General features: G+C 43.0%; 1 protein-coding gene across 1 annotated transcript in view; it reads right to left on the reverse strand.

Annotated features, from left to right (window-relative positions):
- Nucleotides 1–1,427: 1,427 nt before the first annotated feature.
- Nucleotides 1,428–20,069, reverse strand: part of hhat (hedgehog acyltransferase) — a 133,032-nt gene continuing 114,390 nt past the window's right edge. The window contains exon 12 of the mRNA XM_038992012.1: nt 1,428–3,340. Coding sequence (XP_038847940.1) covers nt 3,255–3,340 — 86 coding nt within the window. The 3' untranslated portion in view covers nt 1,428–3,254. The remainder of the gene's footprint in view (nt 3,341–20,069) is intronic.

Genomic DNA, 20,069 nt, shown 5'->3' on the forward strand with positions numbered 1-20,069 from the left:
CTTCATGATGTTTACCTAAAATCACATGCCTATTCAAAAGTACATCCTTGTGCCAGCTGCATTGATGCATGTGTACAATATTTGATACATTTGAGGGTAAAAAAGTTATTTATTCTTGGCTTAGTTCACCAGTTTTTTTCTCTTTTGGAAAATAATTGGTGGAACATGTAACATGGCATTAATGGATAACCCCTTGTGTTGGTCTTTCTTGTGGTGATATCACAGAGGAGAAGGTTCGTTTAGAACAATTGAGAGAGTCCTGATGGATAGCATCACAATTCCAGACTGAGTCATCTGGAGCTCTATCTTGATTGCACACAACAACAAAAAAATCACTTTATCTGCACTGATTGGAAAAGACTTGAAAGATGAAAATAATATGGCGGAAGCTCTTAACGTGGTCAGTTCTTTCAGATCAGTGCGATAAAGGAGATGACGCTAGGAGAGGACGGACATTTTAGACAATTGAGAAAGATCCTACCAGCTATTCAGCTAGTCCTCGAGTGCATCCCAAATGGCACTCTATTCCCTATAGGTCACCTGGTCAAAATTAGTACACTATATAGGGAGCCATTTGGGATGCAACCCTTCTATGCATGAGCCTGGTCAGTAAAACCTAATCATGTACCAACACCTTGTTTTTAAAGGCCCAGACTCCCAGCCACACACCCCCAAGTCCCGTAATGCACCAAAAAAAACTTAAAGCTGATTGATTCTCTGTGGATATCTGCAAAAAGTAAGGCACCCCCTGAAAAAATAAAAATTATTATAATAACTCTCACACTAAAGTAGTGTACTGAGCCTTCACTAGTCCTGTATTAGCAGACCGAAATAGCTGTCTGTAGTGCGGACAAAACGAAATGTTCAGCACCCCCGCGGCTATGCTCTGTTGATTTCTTTAAAACGTGAGCATGATTACTTCAGACATGTTTAAACAACGTGAAACTATTTTTGTGGTCAGTTCAGGTGAGCTGCCTAGTATCACTGTGTATGTACATACTACTTTAATGTCATGTGAAGAGAGAGAGAGAGAATTGGTTACACTTGAAGGGTACATGCATAAGGACTTGTTGTTGACAGTTGACAAGCATTTAGTAAAGGTACTGCTTATGAATGCAGTATATGGGTAATGAAGTGCTTATGTAGTTACCCTTCAAGTAAAGTGTTACTAAAAGATCAACCATTAATATAAATATATAATGAGGACAGTAATGTGATTTATGCACATGTCACGATATTCAGATGTTTTTCTGTAATGATACTGTAAATGTAATTGCAAGCACAAATGAGAGTATTTGTAAAGATATGTAAAATACTATTTATAATAAATGATATTTTATACATAGCCGTCGGCTGTTTGGTTTAGATGTTTTTTTTTTGGTTCATTTCGTTTAAATGAGACCAAGGTAATTTCAAACACAATTGTGTGATGTTGAAGAAATAACTATTTATTCAATAGGGAAAAATGTAAGTAGACAAAGTTCCATGTCAATAGGTGAAGCCACCATTATAACAATGATAAGATACAGGACAGTCTCCTATCATCATCAACAGTAGAAGAACAAACCCTTGCACATGCATCATCTCACACTTATAGTACAGTGATAGCAGAGGAGGCTGGTGGGAGGAGCTATAGAGGACAGGCTCATTGTAATGGCCAGAATGGAATTAATGGAACGGAGTTAAACATGTGGTTTACATATGTTTGATACCGTTCCATTTATTCCATTCCAGCCAATCATGTTCGGTAAGAGACAGACAAGGGGTTGAATCTAGCTAGATAACACCTGCATGGCCTGGCTGCCTCCTGAAGGAGCAGAATATTTACTGAACGCTAGAGCGCCTGATTAAAAACGTTAACACATTAACATCCAATTAACACCACACCGGGCCCTCATCCCTGACAGAGATGGAGAGAGAAAGATACAGATATCCACATAGAGAGAAAAGAGACTCAGTCGGACACAGAGAGAGAGAAAAAAAGGGAGTGAGGGATCCAGTGACGGAGGAACAGACAATGGCCCATGTAGAACCGAGGTCAGTCACTGTCAACCTAAAGATTAGGGCCGGCTCACTGGGTGATGAACTGCCTATATACAAGCACATTATTAGTAAGAACAGCCTACATGACTAACATAGGGCACCCTTTGAAGCAACCTTTACGTGTGATGAAATTATTGCTATACTTGTAATCCGTCACGAAAAGGGTTGTGTGGCGGGTTTCTTATCATAAACTGTTTAAGATTTAACGCTGCAGATCGTATTCTCTTCTTGACTGGATATTTGGATTCTTGGGATGTCATAAGACCCATTTAAGCTTGTGTCTCAAATAGATCCCTATATAGTGCACTACATTTAACCAGAGCCCTATTGCCCCTGGTCAAAAGTAGTGCACTAGCTAAGGAATAGGATGCCATCTTTGGATGTGACCTAAATCCCTTTCAGAGTAGTGTTAGGCTAGTCTAATTAGCAGGGTTTTCTCCCCCGACCCTACATGTTAGTTAAACTGACACAGATCTGCTGATCCCTTTAGTGCTATGAGACAGATACGGGATTAGCGCAGTCAAAGGAATATACTGAGGTGCTTTCAGCCATTCCATTCCAGGAGATGTATAATGCTGATTTTGGGGTTAAACAGATCCAAAACATCCAAGGTTGGATACTGCAAGCCTCACTGTCAGGTTATCAACAAATTACCACTGAACAGCATCCATTGTTTTTCCATATATGTGTTTTACTCTATGCACCCAAATATTAAGCAGCAGTTCTCATAGGTACAGGTAGTTTGACGGACAGGTTTCTTATACTGTAGTCACTTTCTTATAGTCACATACGTATATGGGTCCAGTGTTTTCCTCAGGTCTCATTGGTAGTCCCCATTGTGGGTGGGTAGTAAAGGACAGGTTTGCTCTCCCCACATAGCAGAGTGCACTGTGGGGTGGTTACAGTGGGTTGTTCTCCCCACATGGAAGAGTCCACTTACATTTAAGTCCTTTAGCAGACGCTCTTATCCAGAGCGACTTACAGGGTCAATTAGGGTTTAAGTGCCTTACTCAAGGGCACAGAGATTTTTTACCTAGTCAGCTCAGGATTCGAACCAGCAACTTTTTGGTTACTGGCCTAACGCTCTTAACTGCTAGGCTACCTGAGTCCACTGTGGGGTGGGTTGTTCTCCCCACATAGCAGAGTCAGCACTGTGTGTTGGTGGGTTAGGGTGAGTTCTGCCTCCCAACAGTCTCTGTGGGGTTGGTGATTTAAGGTGGGTTGTGTTCCCACTCCAGTCCAATCTGGGCAAAGCAATAGAGGAAGGCTAACATGGGTGGAGCCACTGTACACCAACCTGGAGAGAGACAGAGAGAGATACCCTTAGAGGCCAGCAACACATACACATTCACAGTACATTTACAGTACACCCATCATTTACAGTACACCCATCATTTCACAGTACATACACTACCATTCAAAAGTCTGGGGTCACTTAGAAATGTCCTTGTTTTTGAAAGAAGCCATTTTTTTGTCCATTAAAATAACACGAAATTGATCAGAAATGCAGTGTAGACATTGTTAATGTTGTAAATGATGGGATTGAGATCCGGACTCTTCGCTGGCCATGGCAGAACACTAACATTCATGTCTTGCAGGAAATCAGCCATACTGCTCGTTCTGTGCGTGGTGGCATTATCATGCTGGAGGGTCATGTCAGGATGAGCCTGCAGGAAGGGTACCACATGAGGGAGGAGGATGTCTTCCCTGTAAAGCACAGCGTTGAGATTGCCTGTAATGACAACAAGCTCAGTCCGATGATGCTGTGACACACCGCCCCAGACCATGATGGACCCTCCACCTCCAAATCGATCCCGCTCCAGAGTACAGGCTCATTCCTTCGACGATAATTGGGAATCCGACCATCACCCCGGTGAGACAAAACCGCGACTCGTCAGTGAAGAGCACTTTTTGCCAGTCCTGTCTAGTCCAGCGACGGTGGGTTTGTGCCCATAGGCGACGTTGTTGCCGGTGATGTCTGGTGAGGATCTGCCTTACAACAGGCCTACAAGCCCTCAGTCCAGCCTCACTCAGCCTATTGCAGACAGTCTGAGCACTGATGGAGGGATTCTGCTTTCCTGGTGTAACTCAGGCAGTTGTTGTTGCCATCCTGTACCTGTCCCGCAGGTGTGATGTTCGGATGTACCGATCCTGTGCAGGTGTTGTTACATGTTGTCTGCCACTGTGAGGACGATCAGCTGCCCGTCCTGTCTCCCTGTAGCACTGTCTTAGGCGTCTCACAGTACAGACATGGCAATTTATTGCCCTCGCCACATCTGCAGTCCTCATGCCTCCTTGCATCATGCCTAAGGCACGTTCACGCAGATGAGCAGGGACCCTGGGCATCTTTCTTTTGGTGTTTTTCAGAGTCAGTAGAAAGGCCTCTTTAGTGTCCTAAGTTTTCATAACTGTGACCTTAATTGCCTACTGCCTGTAAGCTGTTAGTGTCTTAACGACCGTTCCACAGGTGCATGTTCATTAATTGTTTATGGTTCATTGAACAAGCATGGGAAACAGTGTTTAAACACTTTACAATGAAGATCTGTGAAGTATTTGGATTTTTTACAATGAAGATCTGTGAAGTTATTTGGAGTTTTACGAATTATCTTTGAAAGACAGGGTCCTGAAAAAGGGACGTTTAGCCCAAAATGATAGTTCCACTAAGCACAAACTGGATGGTGTATCGCTGCAGAATGCTGTGGTAACTATGCTGGTTAAGTGTGCCTTGAATTCTAAATAAATCCCCACACCACCTCCTCCATGCTTCACGGTGGGAACCACACATGCAGAGATCATCCGTTCACCTACTCTGCGTCTCACAAAGACACGGTGGTTGGAACCAAAAATCTCAAATTTGGACTACTCAGACCAAAGGACACATTTCCACCGGTCTAATGTCCATTCCTCGTGTTTCTTGGCCCAAGCAAGTCTCTTTTTCTTATTGGTGTCCTTTAGTAGTGGTTCTTTGCAGAAATTCAACCATGAAGGCCTGATTCACGCAGTCTCCTCCGAACAGTTGATGTTGAGATGTGTCTGTTCCTTGAACTTTGAGCATTTATTTGAGCTGCAGTTAACTCTAATGAACTTATCCTCTGCAGCAGAGGTAACTCTGGGTCTTCCTTTCCTGTGGCGGTCCTCATGAGAGCCAGTTTCATCATAGCACTTGATGGTTTTTGCAACTGCACTTGAAGAAACTTTCAAAGTTCTTGACATTTTCCGGATTGACTGACCACGTCTTAAAGTAATGATAGACTGTCATTTGTCTTTGGTTATTTGAGCTGTTCTTGCCATAATACGGACTTGGTCTTTTACCAAATCTTCTCCATACCACCCCTACCTTGTCACAACACAACTGATTGGCTCAAACACATTAAGGAAAGAAATTCCACAAGGCACACCTGTTAATTGAAATGCATTCCAGGTGACTACCTCATGAAGCTGGTTGAGAGAATGCCAAAAGTGTATAAGAATATTTTGAAGATAAATACACAATGCAGAGGACGAGAGTACTAAAAACGAAATAGAGTACTAATGGTCAATAGGGAATTGTTAATGGAAATAGTTGTGTCTCAGTTCAACAGCTGTTTAGAATCTGTGGAATGTCAGTCCTGAACTCAGAGCTACGTGTGCTGTGTTTTCATTGGTCTGTACATTGAGTCTGGAGCAGGATACTTGTTCTTTGGCCCAGTTGTACTGCAAGGACTTCTTATTGGTCAACCCCAGGCTAGGGTGGGGGGTTATATGTGGCATCCTGTTTCTTTGTTCTGTGGAGAAAAGCTGAGGACAAGGGAGACTTAACATCTACCTCCCAGCATAACATCTATGATTTGTCCTTCTCAAATAAATCTATTTTTCTCCCCCTGATTTGCTTTGGGGTTTGTGTTATTGAAGAATAACATCAACTGATAACAAGTGTGCAAAGTTGCCATCAGGGCAAAGGGTGGCTACTTTGAAAAATCTAAATTTGAAGAATCTCAAATATAAAATATAGTTAGATTTGTTTAACACTTTTTTGCTTACTGCATGATTCCATATGAGTTATTTCATAGTTTGTCTCTATTATTGTACAATGTAGAAAATAGTAAAATAAAGAAAACCCCCGGAATGAGTACGTGTGTCCAAACCTCTGACTGGAACTGTTTGCCATCTTTTGGAAGAAAAACTATTGAACTCATATTGTAATTAATTATAGGTCATATTTCATAGAAATCTGGAAACACTTTAAATAGGACCTGCAGTCAAGGTTGTTTTGAAAAAGTCTCAGTCTGTTCACCTCAGTTTCACCCAGTTCTGAATACAAATGCTCAAAATGTCTGTCCTTGCTCACAGACACCTCCTTCCACTCTCCACCTTCTCTGGCTCATCTCCAGCCTCTCACCTTGCTGCTCCAGCCCATACCTCCCCTCTACTCCTCCTCTTCCTCTTCCTTTCCCTCCCCCAGACCTGGCTTGTCTACCGCCTCTCACCTTGGTGCTCCAGCCCAAACCTGCGCCCATGCCGCTGCAACACAGTGTAACTCCCTTGATTCTCTCTGTCCTGATCAGACTCTCATTATCATCTCATCTCTGGCTCTGACAGACCAGCCAGCCAAAATGGGAGCTACACTGTCTTAGCCAGAAGAGATTCAACAGAGGTAAGAGATAGAAAGCTAGAGGTAGAGAGACAAAAAGAGAGAGAGAGTACAGAATGTCAGCTTTTATTGTAGGATATTTTCATTCATATCTGTTTTATCGTTCAGAAATTAGTGTTTTATGTATCTAGTGCCTCCATTCAGTTACTATTGGGCAAACATAACCCAAAACACACCCAAAACAAACTGCAAATGCATGTAAGGTGTTTGTAGTCACAAGCTTGATGTAGTCACTGTGTGCAAGGAATATAGGATCAGAAATACTAAACTTTTGACTACTTTAATACCATATAAGTGTGGGGGGGACACCCTGTCAAGTTTGAGATCTGCTCCCCTGACAGACAAGACTGAATTTGATACATGTACTTTCCCTAGAGGTCAGACCTTTACACCTTGTCTAAATGTAGCATGTACAGTTGAAGTCGGAAGTTTACATACACCTTAGCCAAATACATTTAAACTCAGTTCACAATTCCTGACACTTAATCCTAGTAAAAAATTCCCTGTCTTAGGTCAGTTAGGATCACAACTTTATTTTAAGAATGTGAAATGTCAGAATAATAGTACAGAGAATAATTTATTTCAGCTTTTGTTTCTTTCATCACATTCCCAGTGGGTCAGAAGTTACACTCAATTAGTATTTGGCAGCATTGCCTTAAAATTGTTTAACTTGAGTCAAACATTTCGGGTAGCCTTCCACAAGCTTCCCACAATAAGTTGGGTGAATTTTGGCCCATTCCTCCTGACAGAGCTGGTGTAACTGAGGCAGGTTTGTAGGCCTCCTTGCTCGCACACGCTTTTTCAGTTCTGACCACAAATTTTCTACAGGATTGAGGTCAGGGCTTTGTGATGGCCACTCCAATACTTTGACTTTGTTGTCCTTAAGCCATTTTGCCACAACTTTGGAAGTATGCTTGGGGTCATTGTCCATTTGGAAGACCCATTTGCGACCAAGCTTTAACTTCAAGACTGATGTCTTGAGATGTTGCTTCAATATATCCACATAATTGTCCAACCTCATGATGCCATCTATTTTGTGAAGTGCACCAGACCTTACTGCAGCAAAGCACCCCCACAACATGATGCTCCCACCCCTGTGCTTCACGGTTGGGATAGTGTTCTTCAGCTTGCAAGCTTCCCCCTTTTTCCTCCAAACATAACAATGGTCATTATGGCCAAACAGTCCTATTTTTGTTTCATCAGATCAGAGGACATTTCTCCAAAAAGTACAATCTTTGTCACCATGTGCAGTTGCAAACCGTAGTCTGGCTTTTTTATGGCGGTATTGGAGCAGTGGTTTCTTCCTTGCTGAGCGGCCTTTCAGGTTATGTCGATATAGGACTCATTTTACTGTGGATATAGATACTTTTGTACCCGTTTCCTTCAGCATCTTCACAAGGTCCTTTGCTGTTGTTCTGGGATTGATTTGCACTTTTCACACCAAAGTATGTTCATCTCTAGGAGACAGAACGCATCTCCTTCCTGAGCGGTATGATGGCTGAATGGTCCCATGGTGTTTATACTTGCGTACTATTGTTTGTACAGATGAACGTGGTACCTTCAGGCGTTTGGAAATGGCTCCCAAGGATGAACCAGACTTGTGGAGGTCTACAATTTCTTTATGAGGTCTTGGATGATTTCTTTTGATTTTCCCATGATGTCAAGCAAAGAGGCAGGTAGGCCTTGAAATACATCTACAGGTACACCTCCAATTGACTCAAATTATGTCAATTAGCCTATCAGAAGCTTCTAAAGCCATGACATCATTTTCTGGAATTTTTCAAGCTGTTTTAAGGCACAGTCAACTTAGTGTATGTAAACTTCTGACCCACTGGAATTGTGATACAGTGAATTATAAGTTAAATAATCTGTCTGTAAACAATTGTTGGAAAAATTACTTGTGTCATGCACAAAGTAGATGTCCTAACCAACTTGCCAAAACTATAGTTTGTTAACAAGAAATTTGTGGAGTGGTTGAAAAACTAGTTTTAATGACTCCAACCTAAGTGTATGTAAACTTCCGATCAACAGTAGCTGTTCGCTTAGGGATTCCATACTATGTTCTCTTTGCTTGGGGATTCAGTACTAGTATGCACTCATCACTTTGTCATGAACCAAGTTGCTGCTCAATTGCTGGCTATTTAGCGTAAACTTTAGAATTTAACATTACTTTTACATTTCAGACACTTTCATCCAGAGTGACTTACAGTTGGTGCATTCATCTTAAGATAGCTAGGTGGGACAACCGGATATAAGAGGCCTTGTAAGTACACTTTTCCTCAAGAAAGTAGTTATCAGCAAAGTCAAAGCACAAGGGAGGGGAGGGGGCAAAAGCAAGTTTTGGTTCAGGAAAGTTGTATGAAAAAAATGACAGCCTTGAGACAGTTTTCATAACCAGAAATCAGTTTTTGATTTCCTATGACATATGTCATGTTAATAACTAAAGCTAGTTACCACTCAGACACTGTACTGTGCACACCTGCTTTTCTAATCACTGCCATTTAACCCTCTATGGCATGGTGTTGCTCTCAGGCAACAAACAACCTTTTTGGACCTAACAACCTTAAAAAAATTTATTTAAAAAATATATAAAAAAAAAAAATATATATATAATCACCTGACATGTCTGTGTCCAATGAAATGAGGGGCTAAAGTGGGTGTAGCCTTTTGTCTGGGGGTGGATCAGTTCTTTCAGGAAGCAAAGTCGCATTGGGGACAGTGCCACCAATTGGTAAGAAAATCACTTTAACATGTTTAAATTGAAATAACTTCATATAAAAAAATATATGCATGTTCATGAGTATGTAAAGAACTAATGTTTGATTGTTTAAAGACTTATTTTGTTTTTATTTATATACTAAAACTGTGTTTTTTGGTCAGTTGCCCCAGGGCAACATTGTGCAGTTATTGCCCGAACAAAAGTGGTCTATCATGCTAAACTGTGGAGATGTGCATTATGACCATAGTCAATGTTTTTACTTTACTATCTACTGATACTTACCGGAAATTAACTCTTTAAGGGCGGAAGGTAAATTATCGAGCAGTTATTCCCTCTGACAGTGAGCTTGAGGAGAGTCAGGAAGAGTGGATCCCCGAATCAGGTTTGAGAGACATTTATGATGTCAGGAGTCATTTAGGGGTCAGTCAGCAAAGTAATGTGTATGTGTGGTGTTTGTGCGTGTTTGTTTGCATGCGTGTCAGTGGATGAAGAAGGGTGACACATTCACATTTGTGCTACCTGCTTTCTTTTTTAAATGGGAATGCCTGTCTGTTGACAATGAGACAGTCTGAGGATGAAGATGTAGCAGAGGTTGATATTCCACACCTACCCCGGGTGGGGCACACCCCACAATGCATACCCAGAATGGCAGGGCCTGCTTTCAAGATCTGATGATATGATGTCCCCTCTCCAGTACTTCAAGCAGGTTCTCTGAAGACATTCTGAAAGTTATTGTAGGGTAGTCAAATCTATATGCGATACAATGTAACGCAAACAAGCCCCTTAACCTTGGCAACAGATTACCAGGCGTCAACTTGATGTGCAATGCTGAGCTGGAGAGAGCAGGACGTGGATCTTTTGAACAGAAGATGGCCATGGTCGGAGAAACCCCCTTGCATGTTGTGAAGTGGTACGATAACTTCTCAGTGACCCTTCTGAGTGATTACTCTGGAGCCCACCCAGTCACTGAGGTTGACAGGTGGGATCGCAAGCAAAAGATGATCACCAAAGTCACCTGCCCTGCTGTGGTGAAAGAATACAACAAGAATATGGGTGGGGTGGTTCTGCTTGAATCACTGATTGCACTGGACCAGAACAAAATCAGATCAAAGAAGTGGTACCCCTGGCTGGTGTTCCACTTCCTGGATATGATAATCTTGACCACCTGGCGGCTCTACCGAAGAGATAGTGAAGGCACTGGCATGAGAAAGAAGGAACAAATGAAGCTATATACCTTCTAGTCATACATCGCTGAAGGCCTATGCAAAATGGAAAGGGTCTGCAGCGCAAGAAAGGTCGTCCCAGTTCCACAATTGCTGGTGAGTATGAGGAGAAGAGGAGAAAAGGACCCGCTGCTCCAATTCCAGTCCCTGATGTGCGCCTGGATGCCACCGCCCACTGGATAATTATGGCTGAAAAGAAGGGGAGATGCAAGGTACCAGGGTGCAAAGGTACACCAAAAGCCAAGTGCTGGAAATGTGATGTCCACCTCTGTTTCACATCCACCAGCAACTGCTTCCTGAGGTTCCACACAGAATAGGAAATCACTGAAACACACACACGCACGCACATATACCTGCACACACAGGCTAACCCCTCCACACACACTCTCTCACACAACGAGCAAGGCAACCTGTCGTGGAAAATTGCAAGATTGTTATAATACTTGTATTACATTATAATAGTTGTTACATTCGACAGAATAGAGTATTGTGTGTGTGTGTGTTCCACTGAGGATGGGCCTCTATGAGATCGCACTGACAGAGGAGATTTACGATGTCTTTGGGTGATAAAACCTAAAGAGCATTCCAGATAACATGAGGTAATGGTTCTGTGCTATGAAGTACCAGGAACGAGATTAGAACCTCGTTTTAAAGACCAAACTGAGCGATAATTTATAGCGAATGCTATCTGGGCAAGGGATACTCCTTTCTCAAGTAAACGTCCCTTTGTGAAGAGTTCCTAAGACCTGTGGTTCGTCATGTAGGTTGAGAGGGGTGTATCTTGGCTATAAAAGATCTTTGTAATTTTCTGTAGTCACTTTTCAATGGTTCATTAGAGATAGCGCATCATTGAAAGTCAAAAAAGGCTATTGCAAAGCTCTTATTATTATTAAAGATGTAATTTAAGTATAACTCTGACTGGTGTGTAGTTTGTAACTCTCCTCATTTGGTAAAGCAGAAAAATGCCATCACAAACCCTTGCTCGGATTTCGCCCTAACCCATCTGAACAAGAGGAATACCTATGTAAGAATGCTGTTCATCGACTACAGCTCAGCATTTAACACCATAGTACCCTCCAAACTCGTCATTAAGCTTGAGACCCTGGGTCTCGACCCCGCCCTGTGCAACTGGGTCCTGGACTTCCTGACGGTCCGCCCCCAGGTGGTGAGGGTAGGAAACAACATCTCCACCCCTCTGATCCTCAACACTGGGGCCCCACAAGGATGCGTTCTCAGCCCTCTCCTGTACTCCCTGTTCACCCATGACTGCGTGGCCATACACGCCTCCAACTCAATCATCAAGTTTGCAGACGACACTACAGTGGTAGGCTTGATTACCAACAACGACGAGACGGCCTACAGGGAGGAGGTGAGGGCCCTCGGAGTGTGCTGTCAGGAAAACAACCTCACACTCAATGTCAACAAAACAAAGGAGATGATCGTGGACTTCAGGAAACAGCAAAGGGAGCAGCCCCCTATCCACATCGAACGGGACAGTAGTGGAGAAGGTGGAAAGTTTTAAGTTCCTCGGCATACACATAACGAACAAACTAAAATGGTCCACCCACACAGACAGCGTGGGGAAGAAAACGCAGCAGCGCCTCTTCAACCTCAGGAGGCTGAAGAAATTCGGCTTGTCACCAAAGCACTCACAAACTTTTACAGATGCACAATCGAGAGCATCCTGTTGGGCTGTATCACCGCCTGGTACGGCAACTGCTCCGCCCATAACCGTAAGGCTCTCCAGAGGGTAGTGAGGTCTGCACAACGCATCACCGGGGACAAACTACCTGCCCTCCAGGACACCTACACCACCCGATGTCACAGGAAGGCCAAAAAGATCAAGGGCAACAACCACCCGAGCCACTGCCTGTTCACCCCGCTATCATCCAGAAGGCGAGGTCAGTACAGGTGCATCAAAGCTGGGACCGAGAGACTGAAAAACAGCTTCTATCTCAAGGCCATCACTGTTAAACAGCCATCACTAACATTGAGTGGCTGCTGCCAACATACTGACTCATCTCTAGCCACTTTAATAATTACAAATTGGATGTAATAAATGTATCACAAGCCACTTTAAACAATGCCACTTTATATAATGTTTACATACATATGAGATGAGTAATGTAGGGTATATACTGTATACCATCTACTGCATCTTGCCTATGCCGGTCGGCCATCGCTCATCCATATATTTTTGTGTACATATTCTTATTCATTCCTTTACACTTGTGTGTCTAAGGTAGTTGTTGTGAAATTGTTAGATTACTTGTTAGATATTACTGCATGGTCGGAACTAGAAGCACAAGCATTAAAATCTGCTAACCATGTGTATGTGACAAATAAAATTTGATTTGACACAGTCATTTGGATGTTGGTTTATATGAAATGTGAGAAACATTTATACATGAGGTGTTAGTTGTAATTACTAGTAGTTTGTTTATTTGATTGTTTGATGTTTTGACTTTAAATCTTCTAATTGTGATTGGTTGGAACCATTTGTGTTTGATGTTTGTCAAAATAAAACATTTTCTAATGCATATATTGCTTGTTTTCCTTATTCCACTTATCATATGTACTATAGAAAACCTTGGCGTTTCAGTACCCTAGTAGCACATTGTTGCCCTGAGGCAACAAACCAATATCACATTTTATGATAAAATGTCCCTTTTACAGGACCCTGTCTTTCAAAGATAATTCGTAAAAATCCAAATAACTTCACAGATCTTCATTGTAAAGGGTTTAAACACTGTTTCCCATGCTTGTTCAATGATCCATAAACAATTAATAAACATGCACCTGTGGAACGGTTGTTAAAACCTCTCTAAGGTACGTGAGACGTTAGCGACCCACCTCTTCAACAGCCAGTGAAAGTGCAGGGCGCCAAATTCAAAACAGAAATCACATAATTAAAATTCCTCAACATACATGTATTTTACACCATTTTAAAGATACACTTATTGTAAATCCAGCCAGTGTCCGATTTCAAAAAAACTTTACGACAAAAGCAAACCAAACGATTATGTTAGGTGAGTGCTTATTCACAGAATAACACAGCCAGTTTTCCAGCTAGAGAGAGGAGTCACAAAAAGCAGAAATAAAAATAAAAATAATCACTAACCTTTGATGATCTTCATCAGATGACACTCATAGGACTTCATGTTACACAATACATGTATGTTTTGTTCGGTAAAGTTCATATTTATATCCAAAAATCTGAGTTTACATTGGCGCCTTACGTTCATAAGTCACAAAACATCCTTTGATTTTGAAGAGAGCCACATCAATTTACAGGAATACTCATAATAAACATTGCTAAAAGATACAACAGTTATGCATGGAATTTTAGATGCACTTCTCCTTAATGCAACCGCTGTGTCAGATTTCAAAAAAGCTTTACGAAAAAAGCAAACCATGCAATAATCTGAGTACAGCACTCAGAGCCCAATCAAGACAAATATAGCTGCCATATTATGCAGTCAACAGAAGTCAGAAGTAACAATATAAACATTCACTTACCTTTGATGATCTTTATCAGAATGCACTCCCAGGAATCCCAGTTCCACAATAAATGTTCGTTTTGTTCGATAATGTCCATCATTTATGTCCAAATTCCTCCTTGTTGACCTAGCGTTCAGTACACTTTCCAAACTCACGACGCGCGGGCAGGTCCAGCGGAAAGTACGGACGAAAAGTTAAAAAAGTTATATTACAGTCCGTAAAAACATGACAAACGAAGTATTGAATCAATATTTAGGATGTTTTTAACATAATTTTTCAATAATGTTCCAACCGGAGTATTCCTGTGTCTTCAAAATTGCGATGGAATAGAGCTCGCTCCCACGTGAACGCGCCTGGTCAGAGCATGTTCAGGTCATGGCAGACCTGACTCAGTCCTCTCTCCTTCGGCCCCAATAAACAGTAGAGGCATCAGACAAGGTTCTAACGACTGTTGACATCTAGTGGAAGCCTTAGGAAGGGCAAAATTACCAATATCCCACTGTATCTTCAATAGGAGCTGAGTTGAAAATCGACCAACCTCAGATTTCTCACTTCCTGGTTGGATTTTTTCTCAGGTTTTTGCCTGCCTGATGAGTTCTGTTATACTCACATACATCATTCAAACAGTTTTAGAAACGTCAGAGTGTTTTCTATCCAAATCTACTAATAATATGCATATTCTAGCGTTTATGGCTTTGTAGCAGGCCGTTTACTCTGGGCATGCTTTTCATCCGGACGTGAAAATACTGCCCCCTACCCCAAAGAAGTTAAGACACTAACAGCTTACAGACGGTAGGCAATTAAGGTCACAGTTATGAAAACTTAGGACACTAAAGAGGCCTTTCTACTGACTCTGAAAAACACCAAAAGAAAGATGCCCAGGGTCCCTGCTCATCTGCGTGAACGTGCCTTAGGCATGCTGCAAGGAGGCATGAGGACTGAAGATGTGGCGAAGGCAATACATTGCAATGTCTGTACTGTGAGACGCCTAAGACATAGCTACAGGGAGACAGGACGGACAGCTGATCGTCCTCGCAGTGGTAGACCACGTGTAACAACACCTGCACATCATCAGTACATCTGAAAATCACACCTGCGGGACAGGTACAGGATGGCAACAACAACTGCCCGAGTTACACCAGGAATGCACAATCCCTCCATCAGTGCTCAGACTGTCCTCAATAGGCTGAGAGAGGCTGGACTGAGGGCTTGTAGGCCTGTTGTAAGGCAGATCCGGCAACAATCACCGGCAACAACGTCGCCTATGGGCTCAAACCCACCGTCGCTGGACCAGACAGGACTGGCAAAAAGTGCTCTTCACTAACGAGTCACGGTTTTGTCTTGTGATGGTCAGATTCACATTTATCATCGAAGGAATGAGCGTTACACCGAGGCCTATACTCTGGAGCGGGATCGATTTGGAGGTGGAGGGTCCGCCATGGTCTGGGGCGGTGTGTCACAGCATCATCGGACTGAGCTTGTTGTCATTGCAGGCAATCTCAACATTGTGTGTTACAGGGAGGACATCCTCCTCCCTCATGTGGTACCCTTCCTGCAGGCTTATCCTGACATGACCCTCCAGCATGACAATGCCACCAGGGTTGTCATGCTGTCATGCTCAGCGTTGTCATGCTGAGAACGCTCGTTCTCAGCGTTATTTCCTGCAAGACAGGAATGTCAGGTTTCTGCCATGGCCAGCGAAGAGCCCGGATCTCAATCCCATTGAGCACGTCTGGGACCTGTTGGATCGGAGGGTGAGGGCTATGGCCATTCCCCCCCAGAAATATCCGGGAACTTGCAGGTGCCTTGGTGGAAGAGTGGGTTAACATCTCACAGCAAGAACTTGCAAATCTGGTGCAGTCCATGAGGAGGAGATACACTGCAGTACTTAATGCAGCTGGTGGCCACACCAGATACTGACTGTTACTTTTGACCCCCCCCCCCTTTGTTCAGGGACACATTATTCCATTTCTGTTAGTCACATGTCTGTGGAACTTGTTCAGTTCATGTCTCAGTTGTTGAATCTTATGTTTATACAAATATTGACACATGTTAAGTTTGCTGAAAATAAACGCAGTTGACAGTGAGAGGACGTTTCTTTTTTTGCTGAGTTTAGTATCAGGGACCCCCAAGCTCCCCAAAAATGAAATATCCCCCCCAAATACAAATTCATGCCATAGAGGGTTAAGGAAATTGCTTGGCACATAAGACACAGTCCAGGAAAGACATTGACCCGCCAATACCAGACACTGTCATGCTAGTTTATTTCTCTTCCAAATCGAGAGCAGCCCTAACAATGCAGCAGAGAACGGAGGGATCAAACTGTGTTCAGGAGCCACGGTTTTAGTTTCACTTCTTAAAGAGAGAGAGAAATAGAGCAGCCCATAGGGAAATGAGTGCTGTACTCTGTGAATGCGTGTTAGTGAAGCAGCTTACTCAAGCCAGCCAAAATGAGGCCAGTCCGTTCAGAGAGAAAACTCACATGCCTATTTAGTATACCAGGAACAGCATTTTCCAGGAAAGGCCATGTAGATCTGAGAGGATTGGATAGGTGGAAGAAATATAGTATGATGACCCAGACAATATATGATTTCCACTAAGTCAGAAGCCAAGATAAAGCTATTACCATTTTGTTTAGATATATATACACACACACTCCTAGGTGTTGAGCTAGGGGGGTTGATTAGAAATTCAGCAGGCATGTACTGTAGGTGAGGGTGGAAGTTGCTCCAAGATCTAAGCTCTCCTCCATGTCGGTCTCTGGAGAGGGAGAAAACTACTTAACAAAGAACTTATTGAGGACAGACACTGAATCTAAATTGGAACCTTCAGTGCAAAATTTGTTATTTTAGCTAATGAGATAAGAGGATAAAGTTTTTTTGTTTGCTCTCACAGTCAGGGGGAGATTAGACTTTTATTAAAAAGATAGTAGCTGGAATCTCAAATTGAAACTGCTGATATGATGAATTTAAAGAAAGAAATAACATCTAGAATTGAAGGTGTAAATTGGTTTTAGCGGCCTCTCACACCTTTTCTCTTTTGTCCAAGTGCACTACATGATAATATCCGGCTTATATATAAAAAAAAAAAAAATTGTGACAAATGTGTTATAGCCTATATCCGTTGTTCAAACGGACTGTGTATGTGGCTATACATCTTCCTGAAAACAGAAGACGAGGGTTACAAATAACACATAAAAATAGAATCAAATTTTATTAGTCACATACACATATTTAGCAGATGTTATTGCGGGTGTAGTGAAATGCTTGTGTTCCTAGCTCCAACAGCACAGTAGTATCTAACAATTCACAACACACAAATCTAAAAGTAAAATAATGGAATTAGGAAGTACAGTTGAAGTCGGGAGTTAACATACACTTAGGTTGGAGTCATTAAAACTCGTTTTTCAACCACTCCACAAATTTCTTGTTAACAAACTATAGTTTCGGCAAGTCGGTTAGGACATCTACCTTGTGCATGACACAAGTCATTTTTCCATTAATTGCAAAAAGGAGTGGGATCTGCAAAGAGGAGTGGGACAAAATCCCTCCTGAGATGTGTGCAAACCTGGTGGCCAACTACAAGAACGTCTGACCTCTGTGATTGTCAACAAGGGTTTTGCCACCAAGTACTAAGTCATGTTTTGCAGAGGGGTCAAATACTTATTTTCCTCATTAAAATGCAAATCAATTTGTAACGTTTTTCTGGATTTTTGTTGTTGTTATTCTGTCTCTCACTGTTCAAATAAACCTACCTTTAAAATTATAGACTGATAATTTCTTTGTCAGTGGGCAAACGTACAAAATCAGAAGGGATCAAATACTTTTTCCCCCTCACTGTATATATGGCAGCAGCCTCTAAAGTGCAGGGTTGAGTAGTTGGGTGGTAGCCGGCTAGTGATGGCTATTTAACAGACTGATGGCCTTGAGATAGAAGCTGTTTTTCAGTTTCTCGGTCCCAGCTTTAATGCACCGGTACTGATCTCGCCTTCTGGACGATAGCGGGGCGAACAGGCCGTGGCTCAGGTGGTTGATGTCCTTAATTATCTTCTTAGCCTTCCTGTGACATAGGATGCTGTAGATGTCATGGAGGGTAGACAGTGTGCACCCGGTGATGCGTTTGGCAGACCGTACCACCCTCTGGAGAGCCCTGTGGGTTGCGGGTGGTGCAGTTGCTATACCAGGCAGTGATACAGCCCAACAGGATGCTCTCAATTGTGCAACTGTAAAAGTTTCTGATGGCCAAATTTCCTCAGCCTCCTGAGGTTGAAGAGGTGCTGTTAAGCCTTCTTCACCACATTGTCTGTGTGGGTGGACCAATTCAGATTGTCAGTGATGTGTACACCGAGGAACTTGCTTTCCACCTTCTCCACTGCAGTCCCGTCAATGTGGATAGGGGGCGTGCTCCCTCTGCTGTTTCCTGAAGTCCACGATCAGCTCCTTTGTTTTGTTGACGTTGAGGGAGAGGTTATTTTCCTGGCACCACTCCGCCAGGGCTCTCACCTCCTCCCTGTAGGCGGTCTCGTTATTATTGGTAATCAGGCCTACTACTGTTGTGTTGTCTGCAAAGTTGATGATTGAATTGGAAGCGTGCGTGGCCACACAGTCATGGGTAAACAGGGAGTACGGGAGGGGGCTGAGCATGCACCCTTGTGGGGCCCCTGTGTTGAGGATCAGCGAAGTGGAGGTGTTGTTTCCTACCTTCACCATCTGGGGGCGGCCCTTCAGGAAGTCCAGGACACAGTTGCATAGTGCGAGGTTCAGACCCAGGGCCCCGAACTTAATGAGCTTGGAGGGTACTATGGTGTTGAAGGCTGAGCTATATTCAATGAACAGCATTCTGACGTAAGCACCATTCCACCAGGGCCCTCACCTCCTCCCTGTAAGCTGTCTCGTCATTGTTGGTAATCAGGCCTACTACTGTTGTGTTGTCTGCAAACTTGATGATTGAATTGGAGGCGTGCGTGGCCACGCATCATGGGTGAACAGGGAGTACAGGAGGGGTGGTAGCCGGCTAGTGATGGCTATTTAACAGTCTGATAACCTTGAGATGGAAGATATTTTTCAGTCTCTCGGTCCCCACTTTGATGCACCTGTAACTGACCTCACCTTCTGAATGATAGAGGGGTGAACAGTCCGTAGCTCGGGTGGTTGATGTCCTTGATTATCTTTTTGGCCTTCCTGTGACATTGGGTGCTGTAGGTGTCCTGGAGGGCAGGCAGTGTGCCCCCGGTGATGCGTTGGACAGACTGCATGGGATAGGGCAGTGTGCAGTGCGATGGTGATGCATTGTCTTTGGATCTATTGGGGTGGTAAGCAAATTGAAGTGGGTCTAGGGTGTCAGGTATGATAGAGGTGATATGATCCTTAACTACCCTCTCAAAGTACTTCATGATGACAGAAGTGAGTGCTACGAGGCGAGAGTCATTTAGTTCAGTTACCTTCGCTTTCTTGGGTACAGGAACAATGGTGGACATCTTGAAGCAAGTGGGGACAGCAGACTGGGATTGGGAGAGATTGAATATGTCTGTAAACACTCCAGCTAGCTGGTCTGCACATGCTCTGAGGACACGGCTAGAGATGCCATCTGGGCCAGCAGCCTTGCGAGGGTTAACACGCTTAAATGTCTTATTCACGTCGGCCATGGAGAACCTTATGCCTTGTTAAGAGTGTAGAGCATGAGTGTGTGTATGTGTGTGTGTTGCACGTGTGTGACAGCTGTAGTTTCTTTGACAGAAAATCATTGTAGAGCTGTCACTTATATGTCCAAGATCCGTACAAATCCAGTCTTAAAAAAATAACTAACCTTCCCATTTTGTATCTCCCCACTTGAGTTTTACATTGGTGCAAAAAACTATCTGCGCTTTAACCACTGAATGATAATGTAAGTAGACCTACTGCACGAGTAAGTTACCTAGCTGTTCCACCTCTGGGCAGCCAAACGTTCTAGGGAG

The sequence above is a fragment of the Salvelinus namaycush genome, chromosome 4 (assembly GCF_016432855.1).
Source record: "Salvelinus namaycush isolate Seneca chromosome 4, SaNama_1.0, whole genome shotgun sequence".
Taxonomy (NCBI): Eukaryota; Metazoa; Chordata; class Actinopteri; order Salmoniformes; family Salmonidae; genus Salvelinus; species Salvelinus namaycush.